The sequence below is a fragment of the Vipera ursinii genome (genome assembly GCF_947247035.1).
Source record: "Vipera ursinii genome assembly, chromosome: 3".
In the NCBI taxonomy this organism is placed as follows: domain Eukaryota; kingdom Metazoa; phylum Chordata; class Lepidosauria; order Squamata; family Viperidae; genus Vipera; species Vipera ursinii.
Window position 1 is genome coordinate 48482602 of NC_139516.1, and position 23725 is coordinate 48506326.

General features: G+C 39.8%; 1 protein-coding gene across 3 annotated transcripts in view; it reads left to right on the forward strand.

The window, feature by feature from the left end:
• The window catches only part of ILRUN (inflammation and lipid regulator with UBA-like and NBR1-like domains), a 57734-nt gene that overhangs the window by 10715 nt on the left and 23294 nt on the right, over positions 1-23725 (forward strand). For all 3 annotated transcript variants that reach the window (XM_083357783.1, XM_083357784.1, XM_083357782.1), the window contains exon 2: positions 19267-19421. In XM_083357783.1, coding sequence (XP_083213909.1) covers positions 19267-19421 — 155 coding nt within the window. The remainder of the gene's footprint in view (positions 1-19266; positions 19422-23725) is intronic.

Genomic DNA, 23725 nt, shown 5'->3' on the forward strand with positions numbered 1-23725 from the left:
AGTATAATTCAGGGAGGAGAAGCATTTCTTCTTAGGTTATTATTTCCCAGAATTCAACATGCTATGATTTAAATATATACCTGGAAGACTTGGTGAAATAGACTGCAATTTCGACTTCTGATTTGTTACTGGTTCTTTAATTATCTCATAACTTAAAACATCTGTGTTTTGCTGTAGCTGTGGTTGGTGTTTTGTGCAGCTTTGTGGCAAAGAGCACTTGTTCAGTTGAACTTCAGTTAAATATTTGCTTTGTCATCGTGACTCTGCTCATGTTTTTTTCATCCTCCTTGTTGTAATCTGTGATCTCGCCAGGTTGACATCAACTTTTTACTGAACAAATTGTATAATTTTTTTTAAAAAATGTTTTCACTGCAGTTTGGTTTAGGAAAACGCTTAGAAGTAAAGATAGTCTGCTTTTCAATTTGTTTCAGCCTCAGTTACATATTAGCTGGAACAAATACTGAAACCATTCCAAGTGGCAATGCTGGGTGATGAAATATGACACATGGAAGGGAAGAGAATTGGCAATCAGCCTTGATGCATAAATAGCCCTTTCCCCTTTGAAGTATATTTACAAGATTGAAAATAATGGCATAGCAAACTGTGTTTTTTTCTTTAATTTGAAGGAGCAATTAAAATACTTTTCTAATGTATATTGTGAGCTGTGATTTCTCTATAAATATGCAACTTTCTTACGGTATTCATGCAATTTGCATGAATTTTATAATACTTCTGGATTTTGAAGAAAGATACCAGAGCAAGATCTCATAGAAGTATTCTGAACCATAATCCTGTGGCCTTCATTGTTTTCACTTATCAATTTTGCCTTTTGTCAGAATTGGAGTAATATATTTAAATGAAGCAGATTAACTGACTGATTTTAACAGGTATTGCTTCATTCATCTGATTGTAAGTTAGTATAAATCTTACGTTATATATTGATTTATCTATTATCCCCTTAAACCATATAGTAAAGAGAAGCAACAAGCAACTGGTACTGTAAAATATTTATTCTCACTTAGTAGCTTTTGTCAACACGGATCTATCCCATAGCATTTGACCGAGCCAGCAGTTTAGAATATAATCCTCTCTTTCTCAAAAAATTCTTGATGCTTTATAGAAGTTTACTGCAGTTTACTGCCTTGATGATTGACTGATATGGCATCTAATTATATCATTTTGCAACCTAAAATAATATTTTTCACATGTTTTAAAAGAGATTAATGACAAGTATAATTCTAAAGGTCTGGTTATATTTATTCACTGTTTGCATTCAGTACAGGTTTTGCTTGTAAAGATGTAAAAACAGAATAAAAGCAGAACTAGCCAGTCATCACTTTTACGAGCTGTAGAAAGAGCCATCCCCTTAACAACTCAAGGTGAAGATTGTAGTGCCTTAGTGAGAAGCAGGGATGTGGAAGCAATCATCATAATATAATGGAGGGGGGATGGGAGATAATCTCCAGAATTTTGTGGTGAAAGAGTAGAACTACAGGGAGTGCAGAATTATTAGGCAAGTTGTATTTTTGAGGATTAATTTTATTATTGAACAACAACCATGTTCTCAATGAACCCAAAAAACTCATTAATATCAAAGCTGAATATTTTTGGAAGTAGTTTTTAGTTTGTTTTTAGTTATAGCTATTTTAGGGGGATATCTGTGTGTGCAGGTGACTATTACTGTGCATAATTATTAGGCAACTTAACAAAAAACAAATATATACCCATTTCAATTATTTATTTTTACCAGTGAAACCAATATAACATCTCAACATTCACAAATATACATTTCTGACATTCAAAAACATAACAAAAACAAATCAGTGACCAATATAGCCACCTTTCTTTGCAAGGACACTCAAAAGCCTGCCATCCATGGATTCTGTCAGTGTTTTGATCTGTTCACCATCAACATTGCGTGCAGCAGCAACCACAGCCTCCCAGACACTGTTCAGAGAGGTGTACTGTTTTCCCTCCTTGTAAATCTCACATTTGATGATGGACCACAGGTTCTCAATGGGGTTCAGATCAGGTGAACAAGGAGGCCATGTCATTAGATTTCCTTCTTTTATACCCTTTCTTGCCAGCCACGCTGTGGAGTACTTGGACGCGTGTGATGGAGCATTGTCCTGCATGAAAATCATGTTTTTCTTGAAGGATGCAGACTTCTTCCTGTACCACTGCTTGAAGAAGGTGTCTTCCAGAAACTGGCAGTAGGACTGGGAGTTGAGCTTGACTCCATCCTCAACCCGAAAAGGCCCCACAAGCTCATCTTTGATGATACCAGCCCAAACCAGTACTCCACCTCCACCTTGCTGGCGTCTGAGTCGGACTGGAGCTCTCTGCCCTTTACCAATCCAGCCACGGGCCCATCCATCTGGCCCATCAAGACTCACTCTCATTTCATCAGTCCATAAAACCTTAGAAAAATCAGTCTTGAGATATTTCTTGGCCCAGTCTTGACGTTTCAGCTTGTGTGTCTTGTTCAGTGGTGGTCGTCTTTCAGCCTTTCTTACCTTGGCCATGTCTCTGAGTATTGCACACCTTGTGCTTTTGGGCACTCCAGTGATGTTGCAGCTCTGAAATATGGCCAAACTGGTGGCAAGTGGCATCTTGGCAGCTGCACGCTTGACTTTTCTCAGTTCATGGGCAGTTATTTTGCGCCTTGGTTTCTCCACACGCTTCTTGCGACCCTGTTGACTATTTTGAATGAAACGCTTGATTGTTCGATGATCACGCTTCAGAAGCTTTGCAATTTTAAGAGTGCTGCATCCCTCTGCAAGATATCTCACTATTTTTGACTTTTCTGAGCCTGTCAAGTCCTTCTTTTGACCCATTTTGCCAAAGGAAAGGAAGTTGCCTAATAATTATGCACACCTGATACAGGGTGTTGATGTCATTAGACCACACCCCTTCTCATTACAGAGATGCACATCACCTAATATGCTTAATTGGTAGTAGGCTTTCGAGCCTATACAGCTTGGAGTAAGACAACATGCATAAAGAGGATGATGTGGTTAAAATACTCATTTGCCTAATAATTCTGCACTCCCTGTATAGGTAGACTTCACTTACTGACTACCTTGTTCAGTGATGGTTTGAACTTACTATGGTGCTGATTTTACAACCAAGGCTCACATTTCTGACTTTTCACCATGTCCCTTTATCCTGTGATTGCCACCAGTACTTGTTGTCTTGTGCATAACCTATTATTTTTCCTTTTTCCCCTCCCTTGCAGAGCAGGGAGATTGGAGGCAAAGAGATGTACAAGAGAGTATGCAGGCACACAATGGAGAATACATTGGACTATTTGCATAGTGCAGTTGCAGCTCCCAGCATGCCTAGGGCTGCTGATGCTACCACCTTCCTTTCAGTGTGTGTTCCCCGTTGTGTCCCTGATTATTTTTCTGTAAATGGGAGTTAGGGTTCAAGCTTAGGAGACGGGTTGGATTTTTCTCTTTTTTCTCTCCCATCCTCCCTTGCACAGCAATGAGATAGCTTAAGCCGGGGGTGGGGGCGGAAATGATACCTATATTTGGTTAAAAACAAAGTTCTAAAGTGGAAGAGGGGCATTAAATCAATGTTCTCTGCTAGGTAATAGCCCATTGACTATTGCTTTATCCATCGAGGTTATTTAAATTATTCCTTGATTGCTATTCAAAGTTTTATAACATCAGAGATTAGAAATTGCCAATATAGTCTGACTATATTCTACACCATAAAAGAAAGCCCTTGAGTTGAGGTATACACATGATGACTTCATGGACATGTCCATGCAAGTTCTTGAGCAACAGTACTGAGGAAGATAGCTGTTGTGTTCTCATAAGGTGTTCATTCATTTTCTTACAGCATTCCTTGAAAATCTTCCATTTTAAGTGCTTTCAAGTCTTCTGTTCCTCAAGATATGTTTCTTTGTATATTCTTTCATTTATTAGATTTATAGATTATCTTCTGTAGATGACTTCAAGACAACATATATAGTACCTGGTATTTTTATTCATAGCAACAACAGTGAGATAGGTTGGGGTGATAAAGAATGACTGACCCAATGTTATCTAGTGACATTTTATCGCTGGTACAGTATTCTGGGGGGATGGATAGGGGAGAGAAGCAGGAGGGCACAGCAGCAACCCTGTGGTGAATGACCACGGGCCTGCTGTAACCGTTGTAATTTTGAAATGGGGTCATAAGTAGCTCTCATGATTTTGACCGTTAAATGGCCTGTCGTACCTCAAGGATTACCTGTACTCACCTTTCTCCTGAGTAACAAAGATCTTTGATTTCTGCTAAATGGGAATTGGACAAGTTGTTGCCAAAACAGAATGTTAATGACATTGTACGAGGTTTGATATTGGGTAGGGGGGCAAAGTGTACAATTTGTTTATAAAGTGCAGCATTGAATCTTCAATTTGTGACAGACATGGGGAAAAATCAAATCAGTGTACTGAGTCTTATTTTGAATGGTGTCCTTCCAGTCCCTTTTTATTAAAAAATATACTGTAAGAAAGAAAATAAAAATGAATAGAAAGTAAGAAAAAAAGAAATCAAAGAGTTAAAAGTCCAAAAGCAAAGAAAGAAAATAGATACATAGTTTCTAATCTTTACAGAAGTTATAAATGCAGTTATAAACTTACCTTTTGCTTTATGGTTATACAGAAATCTTTTATCCCTATAATCTATTGTTTCTAATCATTACAACCACAAATTATATGTTCAAGTCTAAAGAGGTTTCCAGTCATCAATAAAGGTAGATATTTTCTCTGATCAAAGGAGTCAATTTGGCCATCTCAACAAGTTCCATATTTTTCATTAACCATTCTTCCATTGTGAGTAGTACTGAATCTTTCCATCATTTCCCTGTTTTATTTTCCTGTCCCTTTAATACTTTAATTTGTAATGGCACTCTGAAATTACAGTCAGAATCACAATTCACATCTCCATAGTTACAGTCAACATCATAGTTTGGCTCACAGTATATATCGGGTCGGCAGCCTTAAACACCCAAAGAGCCACTTGAACCCGTTTCTCACAAAAAAGAAAACATTGGGAGCCACAAAACCCTTTTGTCATCTAAAATGAACACTGCATATATCCTTTTTACCTTTATGCTATGTATAAAAAAACTATAGTGTGTTGCATTTATGAAATCAATGAACTGCTACAAAGAAAACAAATTTTATGCCAGAGAAAGGGGGGGAACCTTTCTCCTTCATCCCAACAGGTGAAAACAATTTTAGTAGTTTATCTACCATCTTTAAATGCAGCATAATTATCCCCATACCTCATCTCTTAATTTTAAAAAAATTCAAAATATTTCATTAAATGTTCTTTACTAAAGGTCCAGTAAGGACAACATATATGCGCTCTCTCTCTCTCTCTCTCTCTCTCTCTCTCTCTCTCTCTCTCTCTCTCTCTCTCTCTCTTTCTCCTCTTTGTTTTTCTTTCTACCTCTGTCTCTCTCTCTTTCCTCTCCCTCTCTCTTTTTCTCTCCCTCCCTCTCTCCTCTCCCTCTCTTTTTCTCTCCCTCCCTCCCTTTCTCTTTCTCTTTCCTCTCCCTTTTTCTCTCCCCCTCTCTCCGATCTTCTGCTCACCTGGCCAGCTGGCCTCACACTGTTCTCCAACAAGCTGACAACCATTCTTTTTGGGCTGGCTCTCTCCTGCCTGTGGTCTGCCAGTCCTCTTCCCCCACTAAGTAAGTAAAAGTTTGTGAGTGTTTGTGTGTGTCTGTGAGAGAGAAAGAAAAAGAGAGAGAGTTGCTGCTTTTTGCTTTCTGCTGCTTCCTGTGAAGACGCAGCAAGGGCAGGGAGCCCGCCCAATAAGCTTGTCAGCTTGTCGGAGAACAGCGTGAGGCCAGCTGGCCAGGTGAGCAGAAAATTGGAGAGGGAGAGAGAGAGAGAGAAGGGAAGTGCAAGTGCCTCTCTCTGTCTACGTCTCTCTCTCTGCAAATGGTGGAGGAGGACTGGGAGCCGCAGTAGAATGCTGAAAGAGCCACATGCGTGTTTTCTAAAATCCACCAATTGCCTGTACAGTTTGATAATAAAGAAAAAAATCCCTATGAAAGTCTGGAAGATTTGTTTCATTTGATTAATTTAATTCCAATTTATTCAAAAACACTTTCACTAAAAAATAACTGTCCCCATATCCATTTTAAACTTTCTTAACATCAGCTCCATGTTAAGCTTTTTGCTAAAAGTTCTTAAATCCTTAAAATCTTTTATCTTTATTGCTTTGTAATCCAGAAAAAAATATAACTCACCAAGTAGACTCTTATCCTGCTACTCTGAAAATCTCTTTCTCTTTATTTATTAGATTTTTATCCTGCCTTTATTACTTGAAAAATAATTCAAGGCAGCGAACATATATCATACTTCTTTCTCCTCCTTTTTTCCCTACAACAACAATCCTTTGAAGTCTATTGGACTAAGAGACAGTAACTAGCCCAAAGTTACCCTGCCAGCTTTTTTGGTTGTAAATTAGTTATATCCAAAAGTGAATGAGAAATGAGTTATGACTGAACTTTTTGTTCATATAATTTACACTGTTGCTTGAGCTAGGGCAGGGGTTCCCAACCAGGAGGCTCACACCTCCTGGGGCACGAGATGATATTCCAGGGGGTACGAAAACCTGGGTTTTCAAAATTATAATGTATGTGCATAATTTGTTGCCGTTATTTTGAACTTTTGTAAAGGGTGCAAGCATATATCAAAAGCGTTCAAGGGGTGCGGGGTATAGAAAACTTCTGCAGTTTACTCATGAGGAGCAGCTGTCTGGAATGCAACTTGGTAATTTCACAGTCTGTCTGGAGAAACATCAGCAGGGTGGCCAGGGCTCACCCTTTAGCCCCTGTTCTTCACCACAACGTCATCTAGTTCACCATAATTCACACTAGACGCTTCATATCATTCCAATTTCTAATCAACAAACAAAATTTATTTCGCAGAAAGGAGAATTAGTACAGTTATGGTAGAACCGTGCTACTAATTTTATTTGACCTTTTCCCCCCCAAGAAATTATGAAAGCAGGAAAGATTCCTGATAGTTCCAAAAAACGAACGTATTTGGCTATGTATTTAAGTAAATTTTTTTTCTCTGGAGAACTGTGAGACATTATATTCTGTGCAACATCATTGGCATCCTTCAGTCTCGAGAGACTATGGTATCGTGCTCAGGAAAGAGGTCCTAAAGCAGCATCTGGTGTGGCTAAAACGGCCAATTCGAGAGTGGCAGTCCCTTCCACACTGAGGGCAGATACAGTCTGTCCCCTGTCCAGCCCCCAGATTTCGCTGGTTCTGGGACTGCCTCTTTGCCTCAGCCTGCCGCACAAGTGTCTCTTCGAATTGGAGAAGGCCATGCTGCGTCTTTAGCCTCCAAGCTGAGCGATCAGAGGTCAAGGTTTCCCAGATGTTAATGTCCATTCCCATTCCCAAGGCCTTTAGACCCCTCTTGCAGATATCCTTATATCGCAGCTCTGGTCTCCCTTTGGGGCGCTTTCCCTGCACTAGTTCTCCATACAGGAAATCTTTCGGGATCCGACCATCAGCCATTCTCACGACATGCCCAAGCCAGCGTAGACGTCACTGTTTCAGTAGTGTATACATGCTAGAAATTCCAGCACATTCCAGGACTGCGCTATTTGGGACTTTGTCATGCCAGGTGATGCCGAGAATACCTCAGAGACAGCGCATATGAAAGGTGTTTAACTTTCTCTCCTGCCGTGCTTAAAGGGTCCAAGACTCACTGCAGTACAAGAGTGTCCTCAGGACGCAGGCTGTATAGACCTGGATCTTTGTATGTTCTGTCAGCTTCTTATTAAGCCATACTCTCTTTGTAAGCCTGGAATGTGCAACATACTGTGCAGGATATATGTTTTGTGTCTTGGAAGCAGCTATTCATTTTTATGAATGCTGGATCGCATTGCAACATACACATTTCCCCCAAATTTTGCAATATGGATTGATAAATTTTATTTAAACACATAAAGCATGTGTTATTATCTTAATTTTTTGCCATGGTGTAAGTAAATGCTGTTGTCTTTCTCCTTTACTTTCTAATCTGCCTTTTGAACTTTCTGCTTGTGTCATGAGAAATTCTGAAAACATTAACAAGAGAAGTTCAATATAATCTGCTCTATGCAGATAATGGGACGCGGTGGCTCAGTGGGTTAGGACGCTGAGCTTGTTGATCAGAAGGTCAGCAGTTTGGCGGGTCGAATCCCAAGTGCCGTGTAACAGAGTGAGTGCCTGTTACTCATCCCAGCTTCTGCCAACCTTGTTGTTGTTGTTGTTAGTTGCGAAGTCGTGTCCGACCCATCGCGACCCTATGGACAACTTTCCTCCAGGCTTTCCTGTCCTCTACCATCTTCTGGAGTCCATTTAAGCTCATGCCTACTGCTTCAGTGACTCCATCCAGCCACCTCATTCTCTGTCGTCCCGTTCTTCTATTGCCCTCAATCTTTCCCAGCATTAGGCTCTTCTCCAGTGAGTCCTTCCTTCTCATTAGGTGGCCAAAGTATTTGAGTTTTAGCTTCAGGATCTGGCCTTCTAAAGAGCAGTCAGGGTTGATCTCCTCTAGGACAGACCGGTTTGATCGCCTTGCCGTCCAAGGAACTCGCAGGAGTCTTCTCCAGCACCAGAGTTCAAAGGCTTCAATTCTTTGGCGCTCAGCCTTTCTTTTTTTTTATTGAAAAGTTTTATCATACATTTTACCTTTAACAAACCCCCCTACCCCTCCCCTATCCCTCCCTCCTTACCCCTCCCCCCCTCCCCCCCCCCGACTTCCCAGAGCTAAGTACAAGGTATAAAAAACAAAAAAAAAAGAATCATAAACAACCATATGCTAACAACCATAAACTCTAAAATCTATCACTCTCTAGCTCATATAGGATAACTACAAACACTATTAATATAAAATATATAAAAATATATATTAAAAAAAGGGAAAAAGAAAGGAAGACTTATTCAAATGCTACATGAAACTTCTTAGTCCCGTATTTGTTCTGGATATACTCAATCCACTTTCTCCACTCCATAATATAGCGTTCTTGCGAATGATCTTTCAAATAGGCCGATATCTTTGCCATCTCTGCCAGGTCAGAAACCTTTAAAGTCCATTCTTCTTCATTCTTCGGCAGTTCCTCCTTCTTCCAATACTGACCTATTAAGAGTCTTGCTGCCGTAATTAAATTCAACATCAACTTAGTGTCCACAACTGTAGCATCTGTGATTATTCCCAACAAAAAAAGTTGCGGACAAAACTTTATCCTCTGTTTAAAAATCTTCTGCATGTTCCACCAGACTTTTATCCAAAAAGCCTTAACCTTTTTACAAGTCCACCATATGTGAAAATATGTTGCGTCTTCGTCACCGCACCTCCAACATTTAGGCTGATAATTCGGATACATACTTGCAAGCTTTTTAGGATCTAGATGCCATCTATAAAACATTTTATAAAAGTTCTCTCTTAAATTTTGAGCTTGTGTAAATTTTACGTTCCTCACCCAAATCCTTTCCCACATGTCCATTGTAATAACTTCTTGGATATTTTGGGCCCATTTAATCATACAATCTTTAACAAACTCTGTTTCTGAGTCAATTTCTATCAATGCAAGATATATCCGTTTGATATGTGCTGGACCCTGATTTCTAATTTGCTTTATCAGATTTTCATCAGTCATTGTAAAACCAATTTTCTGGTCTTCTTTCCACCTGGCCCGTAGCTGAATATATTGAAACCAAGTTTGAGCAATCTTCTCATCTCGCAAGAGGCTATATGATTTCAAACACCAGACATTTCTTTCCAGGCTCAGAATCTCCTTGTACGTAGTCACATCATATTTGAAACCAGCATGTATATTTTCTATTGCATGTTTTGGAATTGCCCACAGTGGTATCTTGCAATCTAACTTATGTCTATACTTCTTCCAAACTCTCAACAATGCCTGTGTTATAATATGCACTCTAAACACATTGTCTACCTTCTTGTCATACAACAAATATGCATGCCAGCCAAACAACAAATCGTGGCCCTCAAGATTTAATAATCTCTCTTGTGTCAAATTAATCCAATCACTTATTCCTACTAATGCAGCAGCTTCATAATATAGTTTAAGATTGGGCATTTTAAGACCACCTCTCTCACGAGTATCCTGCATTATCTTAAGTTTAACTCGTGGCCTTTTCCCTGCCCAAACAAATTTATTGATACCTCGCTGCCATTCCTCCAAATTAGAATCTTTCTTAAGAATCGGTATCATTTGAAATAAAAATAAAAATTTAGGCAGGACATTCATTTTCACTGCTGCGATCCGTCCCAACAAAGACAATTGCAATTTTTCCCAACTCTCCAATTCTTTTTGAATTTTCCCCCATAGTTTTTCATAATTATTTTTATATAACTTTGTATTAGAGGGCGACAAAAGCACCCCCAAATATTTAACCCTTTTAACAATTTCAAATCCAGTTAATCCTTCTAAGAGAGCCTTTTGCGAAACTGTCATATTTTTGGCCAAAATTTTGGTTTTCTGTATATTAACTTTAAATCCAGAAACCTTCCCGTATTGTGTTATTATCTCCATCAGGTCCACAACAGAGTTCTCTGGCTGGTCACTGTAACAACCAGATCATCTGCGAATGCTCTCAATCTATAATCCTGATCTCTAATTTGTATACCCTTAATTTTTTCCGAATTCCGTATTTTAACCAATAATATCTCTAATGTTAACACAAATAACAAGGGCGATAACGGACACCCTTGCCTTGTGCCCTTCTCAATATTACAGGCTTCTGTCAGGCTAACTATAATTCGGGCAGTTTGTTTTTGATATAATGCCCTAATCGGTTGTAAAAATGTTTCCCCAAAATCTATTTTGTCTAAAACTTTCATCAAAAATTGCCAATTCAATTGATCAAAAGCTTTTTCAGCATCTAAAAAGATTAGCGCCGCAGGGATCTGGTTGTTCCTTTCCAAAAACTCTAACACATCAACTATATGCCTCACATTATTTTTCATTTGCCTACCACTAATAAACCCCGTTTGGTCCCCATGAATCACCTGTTGCAGAACCCTCATCAGTCTATTAGCCAACACCTTAGCAAATATCTTGTAATCTGTATTTAAAAGCGATATCGGTCTATAATTTTTAACTTGAGTAGCATCTTGGTCTTCCTTCGGAATCAAGGAAATAAAAGCTGTTCTCCAAGATGGTGGCACCTTTCCCCCCCTCTGGATTGTCTGAAACAGTTCCTTTAACGGTTTTATCATCTCTAATTGTAAATTTTTGTAGTAAGCCACAGTCAAACCATCCGTACCTGGTGCTTTATCCACCTTCAATTCCTTAATTGCTGTAAAAATTTCTTCTTCTGTAATCAATTGATTAATCCCCTCTTTTTGTACTTGCGTAAGAACCGGAATGCTAGCATTCTCCAAATATATATCAATGTCTTTTTCATTAATCTTCTCCTTAGCATATAATTTAGAATAAAAATCCACAAAAGCATCCTTAATAAGGTCCTGTTGAAACACAACCCTTCCTTTATGCTCAATTTTGTCTATATTAGAAGCCCTTTGCTTTTTCCTCAGTCTATAAGCTAACCATCTACCTGGTTTATTAGCGTTGCAAAAGGTATTATGTCTGGCAAACCGCAAATTGGTTGCCACTTGGTCAGCCATTAATTTATCAAATTGTCCTCTTAACAGTTTAATAGCCTCCTTAGTCTTTACATCCTCTGAATTCAAAATCAAAGCCTTTTCTTTTTCCTTTATTTCATTCTCCAGCCTTTCTTATGGTCCAGCTTTCACTGCCATACATTGCAACTGGGAAGACCATAGCCTTGACTATACGCACTTTTGTTGACAGAGTGATGTCTCTGCTTTTTAGTGTGCTGTCTAGATTTGCCATGGCTTTCCTCCCCAGGAGCAAGCGTCTTTTAATTTCTTGGCTACAGTCCCCATCTGCAGTGATCTTGGAGCCCAGGAAAATAAAATCTGTCACTACCTCCATTTCTTCCCCATCTATTTGCCAGGAATTGAGAGGGCCAGATGCCATGATCTTGGTTTTCTTAATGTTTAGTTTCAACCCAAGTTTTGCACTCTCCTTCTTCACTCGCAACAAGAGGCTCTTTAGTTCCTCTTCACTTTCTGCCATTAGAGTGGTATCATCTGCATACCTTAGGTTGTTGATGTTTCTTCCGGCAATCTTAATTCCAACTTTTGATTCATCTAGCCCTGCCTTTCTCATGATGTGCTCTGCATATAAGTTAAATAGGCAAGGCGACAGTATACAGCCTTGCCGGACTCCTTTCCCAATTTTGAACCAATCAGTGGTTCCGTGTCCAGTTCTCACTGTTTCTTCTTGGCCCACGTATAGGTTTCTCAAGAGACAAATAAGATGGTCTGGTATGCCCATCTCTTTGAGGACTTGCCACAGTTTGTTATGATCTACACAATCAAAGGCTTTAGCATAGTCAATGAAGCAGAAGTAGATGTTTTTCTGGAACTCTCTAGCTTTCTCCATGATCCAGCGTATGTTGGCAATTTGATCTCTAGTTCCTCTGCCTCTTCGAAATCCTGCCTGTACTTCTGGTAGTTCTCGATCCACATACTGCTGTAGTCTAGCTTGTAGAATTTTAAGCATAACTTTACTAGCATGAGAAATGAGTGCAACTGCCAACCTAGCAGTTAGAAAACACGTAAAAAATGCAAGTAGAAAAATAGGGACCACTACGGTGGAAAGGTAACAGCGTTCCGTGCGCCTTTGGCGTCTAGTCATGCCGGCCACATGACCACGGAGACGTCCTCGGACAAGCGCTGGCTCTTCGGCTTTGAAACAGAGATGAGCACTGGCCCCTAGAGTTGGGAACGACTAGCACGCATGTGCAGGGGAACCTTTACCTTTACCTTTTTTATGCAGATAATATAATTTATTTTCTATTTCAGGCAAATTCATTTGTTATCTAATTTCAAAAGTATGTTGAGTTTGATATTCTGCTTGGTTACTTCATTATTTTTCTTCCATTTAATTATGTTCAATTGTGGAGACTGCCTAGGCAAATGCCTGCAGTTTTTTTGGCAAGGCTTTTCAGAAGTGGTTTGTCATTGCCTCTTTACTCGGCTGAAAAAAAGTGACTGGCCCAAGGCCACCCAGCTAGTTTTGTGCCTGAGGCAGGATTAGAACTCACAGTCTTCTGGTTTTTAGTTTGATACCTTAACTGCTACATCAAATTGGTTCTGGTTACTTCATAACTTGTAGCAAATCAGAGTTGATCTGGTTTAGTAAACAATGAGCTGCCCAAATTTACAGATAGTAGTAAATTATATGGGTGCTAAAATTAGATGAAATTTGACGCAAATAGCAAACATACAGATTGAGAGATGTAAAGTGAGCCACACTGTGACAGAGACACATCATATCTCCAGTGATGGATTCTGAGTTGCCTATAAGTATACAGGGAATAGATTTTGGGGTCACAGTGAGAATTTAGCAAGGATGTCAACTCATTGTGTGACAACTATGAAAAAAGCAATTATAAAACTGCCAGCATTGCAATGCCTTTATGCAAATTTATGATTTATCCACCTCTGGAATACTCTATCTCGTTTATTTACTAACTAGATTTATAGGGCTTCCCATCTCAAACAATGCAACTCTGGGCAGTGTAAAATAAAATAAAATAATATCAAAATAAAACAATAACCCCTCCCAGAGTCCACCAGCCACATAACCGTTCTGCGGTGGTTCTCCTCCTACCTCTCGGACCGTTCGCAGACGGTGTTAGCAGGGGGGCAGAGGTCAAGCCCTAGGCCCCTTAGTTGTGGAGTGCCTCAGGGATCGGTGCTCTCGCCCCTCCTGTTCAACATCTATATGAAGCCGCTGGGAGAGATCATCCGTGGCTTCGGGGTGAAATATCATCAATATTCATCTCCACCCCGAACCAACCCAGTGATGCCCTCGATGTGATGTCCCGTTGCCTGGAAGCGGTACAGATTTGGATGGGAAAGAACAGGCTTCGACTCAACCCGGCCAAGACTGAGTGGCTCTACATAACGTCATCTCGTTTAGTCCAAGAGGTTCCATCTTTGACTATAGGAGGAGAGATGTTACCTCCCATTGATAGAGCACGCAATCTGGGCGTCCTCCTAGATTCACAACTCAGTTTTGAAGATCATATTGGAGTCGTGGCTAGGGGGGCATTTGCCCAGATTCGCCTAATATACCAATTGCGCCCCTTTCTGGACGGAGATGCCCTACGTACAGTCACCCACGCACTCGTTACCTCCCGTATAGACTACTGTAATGCTGTCTACATGGGGCTGCCCTTGAAGACCACCCGGAGGCTTCAGCTGGTGCAGAGTGCAGCTGCACGGGTAGTGATGGGAGCACCCCGATACTCCCATATTACACCCCTCCTGCGTGAGCTGCATTGGCTACCGGTTGCCCTCCGGGTGAGATTTAAGGTGCTGGTACTTACCTTTAAAGCCCTACATGGCTTAGGCCCGGGATACTTGCAGGACCATCTGCTGCCGGGAACGAATTCCCATCGCCCAGTACGCTCACACAGAGAAGGCCTCCTCAGGGTACCGTCAGCTAGGCAATGTCGGCTGGCGACCAGGGGGAGGGCCTTCTCTGTGGGAGCGCCAGTCCTATGGAATCAGCTCCCCCCTGAGCTTCGGATGGCCCAAAATCTCCAGTCCTTTCGCCGCGGCCTCAAAACACTCCTTTTCCACCTGGCTGACCTGGACTGACAGGCATTTTAATTATATTTACAATTTTTAATTTATTTTTAATTTTAATTTATTGCACAGATGATTTTAATTTTATTTTTATCTTAATTTCTGTACTTATTATATGTTTTGTTGTTAGCCGCCCTGAGTCCTTCGGGAGATAGGGCAGGATATAAATCCCATAAATAAATATGGTAAATAAATAAATAAATAACATTAAAACATAAATAATCTGTATTCTATAGATCTATAGTCTATAATACAAAATATAAAAATGGCAACCAAGCACTATAATAAAACAATCAAAAGGAGACCCCAGTCAACTCCCCACTAATACCTGGGGAAACAGCCAAGTCTTAACAGCTTTTCTAAAGGGATTAGAGTTGAGGCCTGGGTAGGGTAGTTCCTGAGAATAGGGCAACCACAGAAAAAGCACGCTTCTTAGGTCCTATAAGATGACATGATTTAAAAGAAGGAATCTGGAGTATACCCTCTTGGAATGGGTAGATGTTTTTGGGACAACGCAGTATCTCAAGTAACCCAGTCCTTTGCTGTGTAGCATTATAAAAGTGATGACCAATACTTTAATCACACACAGAAGCCTACTGGGAGCCAGCACAGCTCATGAAATAGCGGCATCATCACTCATAACTATCGGCACTACTGCATATTAGATCCACTGGAGCTTCCAGATAGTGTTCAAGGGTAATCCTGTGGAGAGTACATTGCAGTAGTTCAATTGGGAACTGTCCAAGGTATGATGACAGTGAGCAGGGCCTCCAGTCCAGGAACAGACATGTCAGGTGCCCAGTGTCTAGTTATGCAAAGGCCTCCCTGACCTCAAATGCTACCCCCTCTTTGAGCAGGACCTATGAGTCAAGAGAACCCCCAGATTTCACTCCAAGTCTGAACAGGGTAGTGCCATCTGATTCAGTACCAAAAATGGAAATCCTCCAACTCCTTGATCTAGTGCACACAATCCATAACCATTCAGTCTTGGTGAGGTTGACCTACATCCTATTCTTCCCCGTCTAAGACCCCCCCCAAGAGGAACATAATGGAACTGGAAAAAGTGCAGAAGACTGCAGTTACAACAACCAAGGAATTCAAATATATTCCTTATGAGAGAAAGTTAGAATATTTAGGATTCTGTTTTGGAAAAAGGCAAAGGAATAGATACATAAGTGTATAAAATTGTGTATGGCATGGAGAAAGTGAATAGAAAGACATTTCTCCCCCCCCCCCCCCGCAAAACATTAGGACAAGGGAGTATAAGTGGAATTTGATTGGAAGGAGAACAGAAAAAGAAAGCATTTCTTCATTCATCATGTAATTCATAGAATTCATTACTGCAAGACATGATTACTACAATTAGATGGCTTTAAAAGACAAATGGATAAATTCATGGTGGACAGGTCTGTTAATGACTGTGACATTGACAATTATATATGTGAATTTTAGAATAACCAGCTTGATTATTATGTTGTCAGCCAAATGAGGTCCTGCTAAAGAACATTACCATTTATTCCTTTGATCTTATAATGAACTTAATAAATACATTGCACATATTGCACATTAGAAATTTTATCCCCAGGAAAGAATGTTCTAAAGAATATTAAGTTAATTCCTCCAGACTGTGGCATTCCATATCACTACGATTTCAGCCATTTCATGCTTTTGGAACTTGTTATTCTTCATATAAATATTATCTATATGTCTGTTGTACAACATTTAAAACATTTAATAAGTATTCAGTTCCCTTATTGCTAAAGTAGTGGTTTAAAAAAATAACTTTTGTGAATATTAAAAATCATATGGCTACATATATAGATGGCATAACAGGAAAAATAAAGGATAATTATGGTTATTTATTTATGAAAATATTTTTGAAGTCTACAGTTGCAAGAAAAAGTATCTGAACCCATTGGGATTATGTGGAGTTTTGCATGAATTGGCCATAAAATGCGCTCTAAACATCATGTAAGTCACAACAATTTAAAAAAACAGTCTGCTTAAAATAATACTACACAAACATTAGCTGTTGTCATGTTTAATTGAACATAAGATGGAAACATTCACAGTGCAGGGTGGAAAAAGTATGTGAACCTTTGGACTTAATAACTGGTTGACCCTCCTTTGGCAGCAATAACCTCAACCAAACGTTTCCTGTAATTGCAGATCAGACCTGCACAACGATCTGGAGTAATTTTGGACCACTCCTCTTCACAAAACTGTTTCAGTGTAGCAATATTCTTGGGGTGTCTGGTGTGAATCGCTCTCTTAAGGTCATGCCACAGCATTTCAATCGGGTTGAGGTCAGGACTCTGACTGGGCCACTCCAGAAGGCGTATTCTGTTCTGTTGAAGCCATTGTTTTGTTGAATTACTTGTATGCTTTGGGTCATTGTCCTGTTGCATCACCCATCCTCTGCGGAGCTTCAGTTGGCGGACAGATGGTCGTACGTTTTCCTGCAAAATGTCCTGATAAACTCTGGAATTCATTTTCCCATCAATGACAACAATCCATCCAGGCCCTGAGGCAGCAAAGCAGCCCCAAACCACGATGCTCCTTCCGCCATGTTTTACAGTGGGGATGAGGTTTTGATGTTGGTGTGCTGTGCCTTTTTTTCTCCACACATAGTGTTGTGTGTTTTTCCCAAACAACTCAATTTTGGTTTCATCTGTCCACAGTATATTTTGCCAGTAGTGCTGTGGAACATCCAGGTGCTCTTTTGCAAACTTCAAACATGCTGCAATATTTTTTTTGGACAGCAATGGCTTCCTCCGTGGTGTCCTCCCATGTACTCCATTCTTGTTTAATGTTTTCCTTATTGTAGATGTGTCAACAAAAATGTTAGCATGTGCCAGAGATTTCTGTAGGTCTTTAGCTGACACTAGGATTTTTCTTTACCTCATTAAGCATTATGCGCCTTGCTCTTGCAGTCATTTTTACAGGACGACCACGCCTAGGGAGAGTAGCAACAGTGCTAAACTTTTTTTTGTAGACAGTCTGTCTTACCATGGACACATGAACATCAAGGCTTTTGGAGATACTTTTGTAACCCTTTCCAGCTTCATGCAAGTCAACAATTCTTGATCGTAGGTCTTCTGAAAGCTCTTTTCTGGGAGGCATGGTTCACATCAGACAGTGGTTTTTGAGACCAGTAAACCCAAAACAGGTGTGTGTTTTTAAAGGACAGGACAGCTGTCAGCAACACATCCAATATCATCACACTCCATTGGAGTCAAGGTTGGCTCACTCCTGGCTCCAATTAGCTCTTGGAGAAGTCATTAGGCTAGGGGTTCACATACTTTTTCCACCCTGCACTGTGAATGTTTCCATCTTATGTTCAATTAAAACATGACAACAGCTAATGTTTGTGTAGTATTATTTTAAGCAGACTGTGTTTTTCTATTGTTGTGACTTACATGACGTTTAGAGCGCATTTTATGGCCAATTCATGCAAAACTCCACGTAATCCCAAAGGGTTCACATACTTTTTCTTGCAACTGTATGTATTAATAATAATGTTATTCCTATTTAACTACCAGACACTTTGCTTCTAGTGACTTTAGTTGCAGAGAATCAACAGAAGAATTTCATTTATGTTAGAACTTATGCTTCAGGTTCCTAAAATGCAGAAATGTAATTTAGTCATATATTTTGATAAAGCATGTTACAATTGTAAATAGTATTCAGCATGATGTATATAAGCATTATTAATAATAAAGCAGGCTCAGGCGTTTGAAGAGTAGTGCTAAATATGGAATTTTACCTGCTTTTACTTCAAAAGCAGTTTGTTTAAGAAGTATAAAATTTAGAAAATACAAACTGCATGTAGAGGAAGTCTTAACAAAATTACTCAGAATACCAGATTGCCACTCTATTCAGCCTATATCTTAATCAAGAGTACACTCTCATTGAATGTTCCTTGATTGGTGGCAAGTATAGGAACTGAGGTATGTTTTCTTCAAACATTCAAATCAAGTCTTTATCTAGAATGATTTGTTTTCAATGTTTTTCTGAACTATTCATAAACTCACAAATCACAACAGTTGCCTTTGTATGTTTTGCAATCTGTAATTTGTTTATAATAATCTTTGAATCTAAACAAAAAGACACAACTAATCCCGTTAACTTTGATTTAAAATCTAGATTTAGTTTATAAAATGTTTTATCAGTCAATTTTGTACCCAGCACAATTTTACTGTGCTCTAGGAGAATAACTGACTTTTTTTTACATTTTGTGAAAACATATGAGTACATATGTAAAACCTAGAACAGCATGATGCCGGTTAGCTTGCATTTGATATTCATGCTATTTAGCCTCAGTATCTGCAAAATTGTAGATATGTTATATAGCAGACGCAGAAGAGCAAAAAGGATAGGATATACATTTGGTCATGGAAAACAACTTGCAAATAGGTATTAATTTCATACATAATTAAATAAGTAGCAATTCTACAATTTAAATTGGGTATTTAGGTATTGTGTTGAGGGCTTATCTCTTTACCATTCTGTGACTGAAAATCTTCTTTTGTTTTTATAGGAATCTACAGGCAGCCATTGGAGCATACTATGATTTTGAAAGTCCAAATATCAATGTGCCCTCCATGTCCTTTGTAGAAGATGTGACTATAGGAGAAGGAGAATCCATCCCTCCAGATACCCAGTTTACAAAAACATGGAGGATACAAAACTCAGGTGGTTTCTGAAAGCCTCTTCTCTATGTTTGTGTTGATCTAGCTTTCTTATATATTTTTTTCTAGAAATACAATATTTTAGGCCAGTGATGACGAACCTTTTAGAGACCGAGTGCCCAAACTACAACCCAAAACCCGCTTATGTATTGCTGGGTGGGCGTGGCCCATTGGGTGGGCGTGGCCCATTGGGTGGGCATGGCCCATTGGGTGGGCATGGCCCATTGGGTGGGTGTGGCTGTGGTGGGACTAAAAAGTTCAATCAAATCCAACTTTGCGAGATCTTTTTTTTTCCTACGAGAAGTTGAAATTGATTGATTGATTGAACTTTTTTTTTGTACATGGCCATGGAGGCCTAAAGTGAAAAGCTTTTATAAAACCCAGCTGAAGGTCTAGGACTGGGGTGACGGCGCGCATGCCCACAGAGAAGGCTCTGCGTGCCACCTATGGCACGCCTGCCATAGGTTCACCACCACGTTTTTAGGCCGTTGGTTTTATATAATGTTTTGCTTGCTACTTCTGGGCACTTGTATTTATGGCTAAGTTAGTGCCATCTTTTCTCAAAAGAAAGGATGGGGGAAGGGATTGGCTAAATAATTCTGTGTGGATTCTAATAAGATGAAGGTTTCATCTTATACTTGCAGATTTATTTATATTGTTATGTTATGTTGTGTTGTCTTATGCTGTGCTGCACTGTACTATGTTACATTCCTGTGGTTTTCTTGGCAAGATTTCCAAAGTATTTTGGCATTGCTTCCTGACCAGCTCAAAGTCAACCAATTGGTTTTTTTGCCTAAGATGGTACCAGAACTCATATTCTCCCAGTTTTTAGCTTGAGATCTTAGCACTACACTAAATTGGCTCTCAGTATTTGCAGATAGGCAGATATAAACAGACCTCATATTGTTGAAAGGGAGAACATGCTTTGATTTATTGGCTCTTTATCTTCGTTGGGAAGTTTTGTGTAGCACAGATAACATTTTAAGTCATGTTTCTGCAGGAATATTGACAATTCAAAAGGCACACAAGCTTCAAAATACGCTTGAAAATGCACGCTTAAATTTATACATAAATTTAACATTCACCATGTTTATGAAATGGGTTTCTGTGGAGGAGTAAGGGACATCACATTATTATATTATGTAACTTGCATCATTGGCATAGTGATGTCATGAAATAAGACATCTGTGTGGATTCTAATAACGCCTATGTAGCAGATCTTTAGCATTGTTTGCATCCTTGAGTTTATATGTGTGGAAGATCGATGTAGAAAATTATATGTTTTTTTCTTACCATTATTCCTAATAGTCTTAAATTTAGGATGATCTTCCATTAGGGTAAATCTGGTATTGAGTGGAGAATTCATTTCACTTTCCTCAGATTGCTTACACCAGGGCTTTTCAACCTTTTCACCCATTGTACCACTTTTAGGATATGGCAACATCCGAGTACCACCAGTTGCCTAGCAAGGTGTCAAAAACTTCATGACCAAAAAAAAAGGAAAAAAAGTGATGAAGTATAGGTAGTCCTCGACTTACAACAGTTGGCTTAGTGACTGTTTGAAGTTACAACAGCACTGAAAAAAGTGCCCCCCCAAGCCACAGCCGAGCAAGACACTTGCCTGCCTGCCCAGTAGCGCTGTTCCTCCTGTCCGAGGTTTTCATTGTTGTAAGCATTTCTGTTGAGAATTGGCAGTGGGGGTGGGGTGGGGGGTGTTTGGTTTTTATTCCCCCCATCTGCTGGGTGGTTGCAGCAGGTTTTGGTCACTTCACCCTGGGACCATCATAAATATGAATCAGTTGCCAAGCATCTGAATGTAAATCACGAGACCCTAGAGATGCTGCAACATTCTGGGCTCAGAAGCGCCAGGATCAGCGCCGAGCTCCAGTTGGAGCCTGGCACTGATCCTGGCGCTTCCACTCAGCCCTGACAGCCCTGCAGCTCCAGCCATCTCTCGCTCAGGCTTGTGCGGTGCTGCCACTGGTTCAGCTCATTCCCCTCCCCTGCTACCACTTTTCTAGGATGGTCACGTACCACCTGTCAGGTGCCAATGTACCACAGATGCTACCCGTACCACTGGTTGAAAAGTCCTGGCTTAGACTCACTATTACCAATCTGAGGAACCCTTTTAACATGGTAACTATTGATTCTCACTGTTATTTTGACTTCCTGAAGCTTAGTTTCTCTTTGTTATCTGTATTGAAAGTAGTCATGATTTGGTAATGCAGTAGGAAACTATAGAGAATCAGCCCAAACATATACCGTTATGTTGTACATGTGGCTTGGATTGCTAATGATTCAATATTCACACATTCTAATGTCTATTAATATCTATTTTGATCCTTTCATTCCCTTGATATTTATAATTTTTTTCAATTACAAAAATATTTGGTTCAGAATTTTTCCCGTCTTAAATTAAGTATAAATAAATATAGTTAATAGTTTTGGATTTTATTTTCCTGCTTTTTTGTTACTTTATAATGGAGAAAACTCTGAAAATAGTCACAAACGGCTTTAAAACATTAAGCTGTAATAGCTTACACAACATAAAAAAATATCCCTGGAGTTAACACTATGATGAAACTTTGGGAAGAGATTAAATGAGATGAGATGTACTAGTCTTTAGGGATATGATTATCTGAGAAAAATTAGATCTGATGCAAGAGAAATAACTTTGCTGACAGATATTGCAGTGACAGGATATAACTTGAACTGCTGAATCTATGAGCTTATTATATACATTGTGGAAGACAATTATATTACAAAATATATACAATTTTAAATAAAATATGTTATTCATATAAAACATTAACTTTATAGTTTCTAAAGTGAGAAACCCTCATGACTGGACCTGATTTTATAACCATTTTTTATCATGATCGTTAAATGAATCACATGGTGATAAATGCCAATCCATTCTTCTAAATGGGTGGTTTTCTTTTTGAGCAAAAAGTGCTGGAAATTTACAAAGATCATTGCAAATTGGGGTCACGTGACCATGGGATGCTGCAATCAGTTGTAAATGTGACTGGTTGCCAAATGTCCAAAATTCAGTCATGGGATTGGGGGGGGGGGGAGGGAGATGGTGTGACATTTTACAACAACCAGAAGTGCTTAACTTTCTGAGGCAATCATAACTCCAAATTGTTGTTACTGTAAATGACTGGTCATCAGTCAAGGACTATGTATTTTCTCCAAACTATGTAAGTTTTGTTCTTTTGATATTTATGTGTAAACTTAATAAATAAAAAAGGCTTATAGGAAAGCAGGTTCTGGGAAACTAGGGAGGTACTATGTTTCTCTTCATTAAATATGTTGTAAGAGAAGGTTGGACTGCCATCTGACAGTCAACACTATTCTGCCGAGCATCCTTATTGAAAAGCTGACTGACTTGAATTTTCCCCCTCCATCTGCGATTGGATTAAAGACTTTCTGAGGGACCGGCTACAAACACTGAGGGTCGGGTCTGTTTCATCCACCCCCCTGAAGCTTTGCACAGGCTCGCCACAGGGCTGCGTGCTTAGCCCCTACCTGTACTCACTGTACACATACGATTGTGTATCATCCGACCCATCCACCGTGATCATTAAGTTCGCAGGTGATACCACCGTAGTGGGTCTTATTACAGGTGGATATGAAACAGCGTACAGCAGGGAGGTACAAAAACTATCCTTATGGTGTTTAGAGAACAACTTGCACCTGAACATTGGCAAGACAAAGGAGATGGTGCTAGACTTTAGAAGGAAAAGAGAGGAACCTGTCCCACTTTACATTGGGGGGGGGCTGTGTGGGGAGAGTCTTCTCCTTTAAATTCTTGGGAGTCTACCTCTGTGAAGATCTTACCTGGAAAGTTAATACAACCCAGGTGGCCAGAAAGGCCCAACAGAGACTCCACTTCCTCAGGGTCTTGCAGAAGAACAGGGTAGAACAACGACTAATGACCTTCTTTTACCGGTCTACTATAGAGAGCATCCTCTTGCATTGTATTGTGGTTTGGTATGCTGGCCTAACAGCTGCGGATAGGAAGATATTACAGAGGGTGGTGAGCACAGCACAAGACATTATGGGCTGTCCCCTGACACCACTGGATGACATTGCCAGGGCTTGTGGCCTTGGAAGAGTGAGGAAAATTCTCAGGGACGACACACACCCTGAGTCATTCTTCAGGCTGAAGAACAGCTTCTATCCATGGGCTGTCAGGCTCCTGAACGGGAAATAACTCTACGTATGATTGACTTGGAAGGCTGTGTTCTATACCAGCCTACTACCGGCCCTGCAGACAAGGCAGGGACAACCCCTTTACAAGAA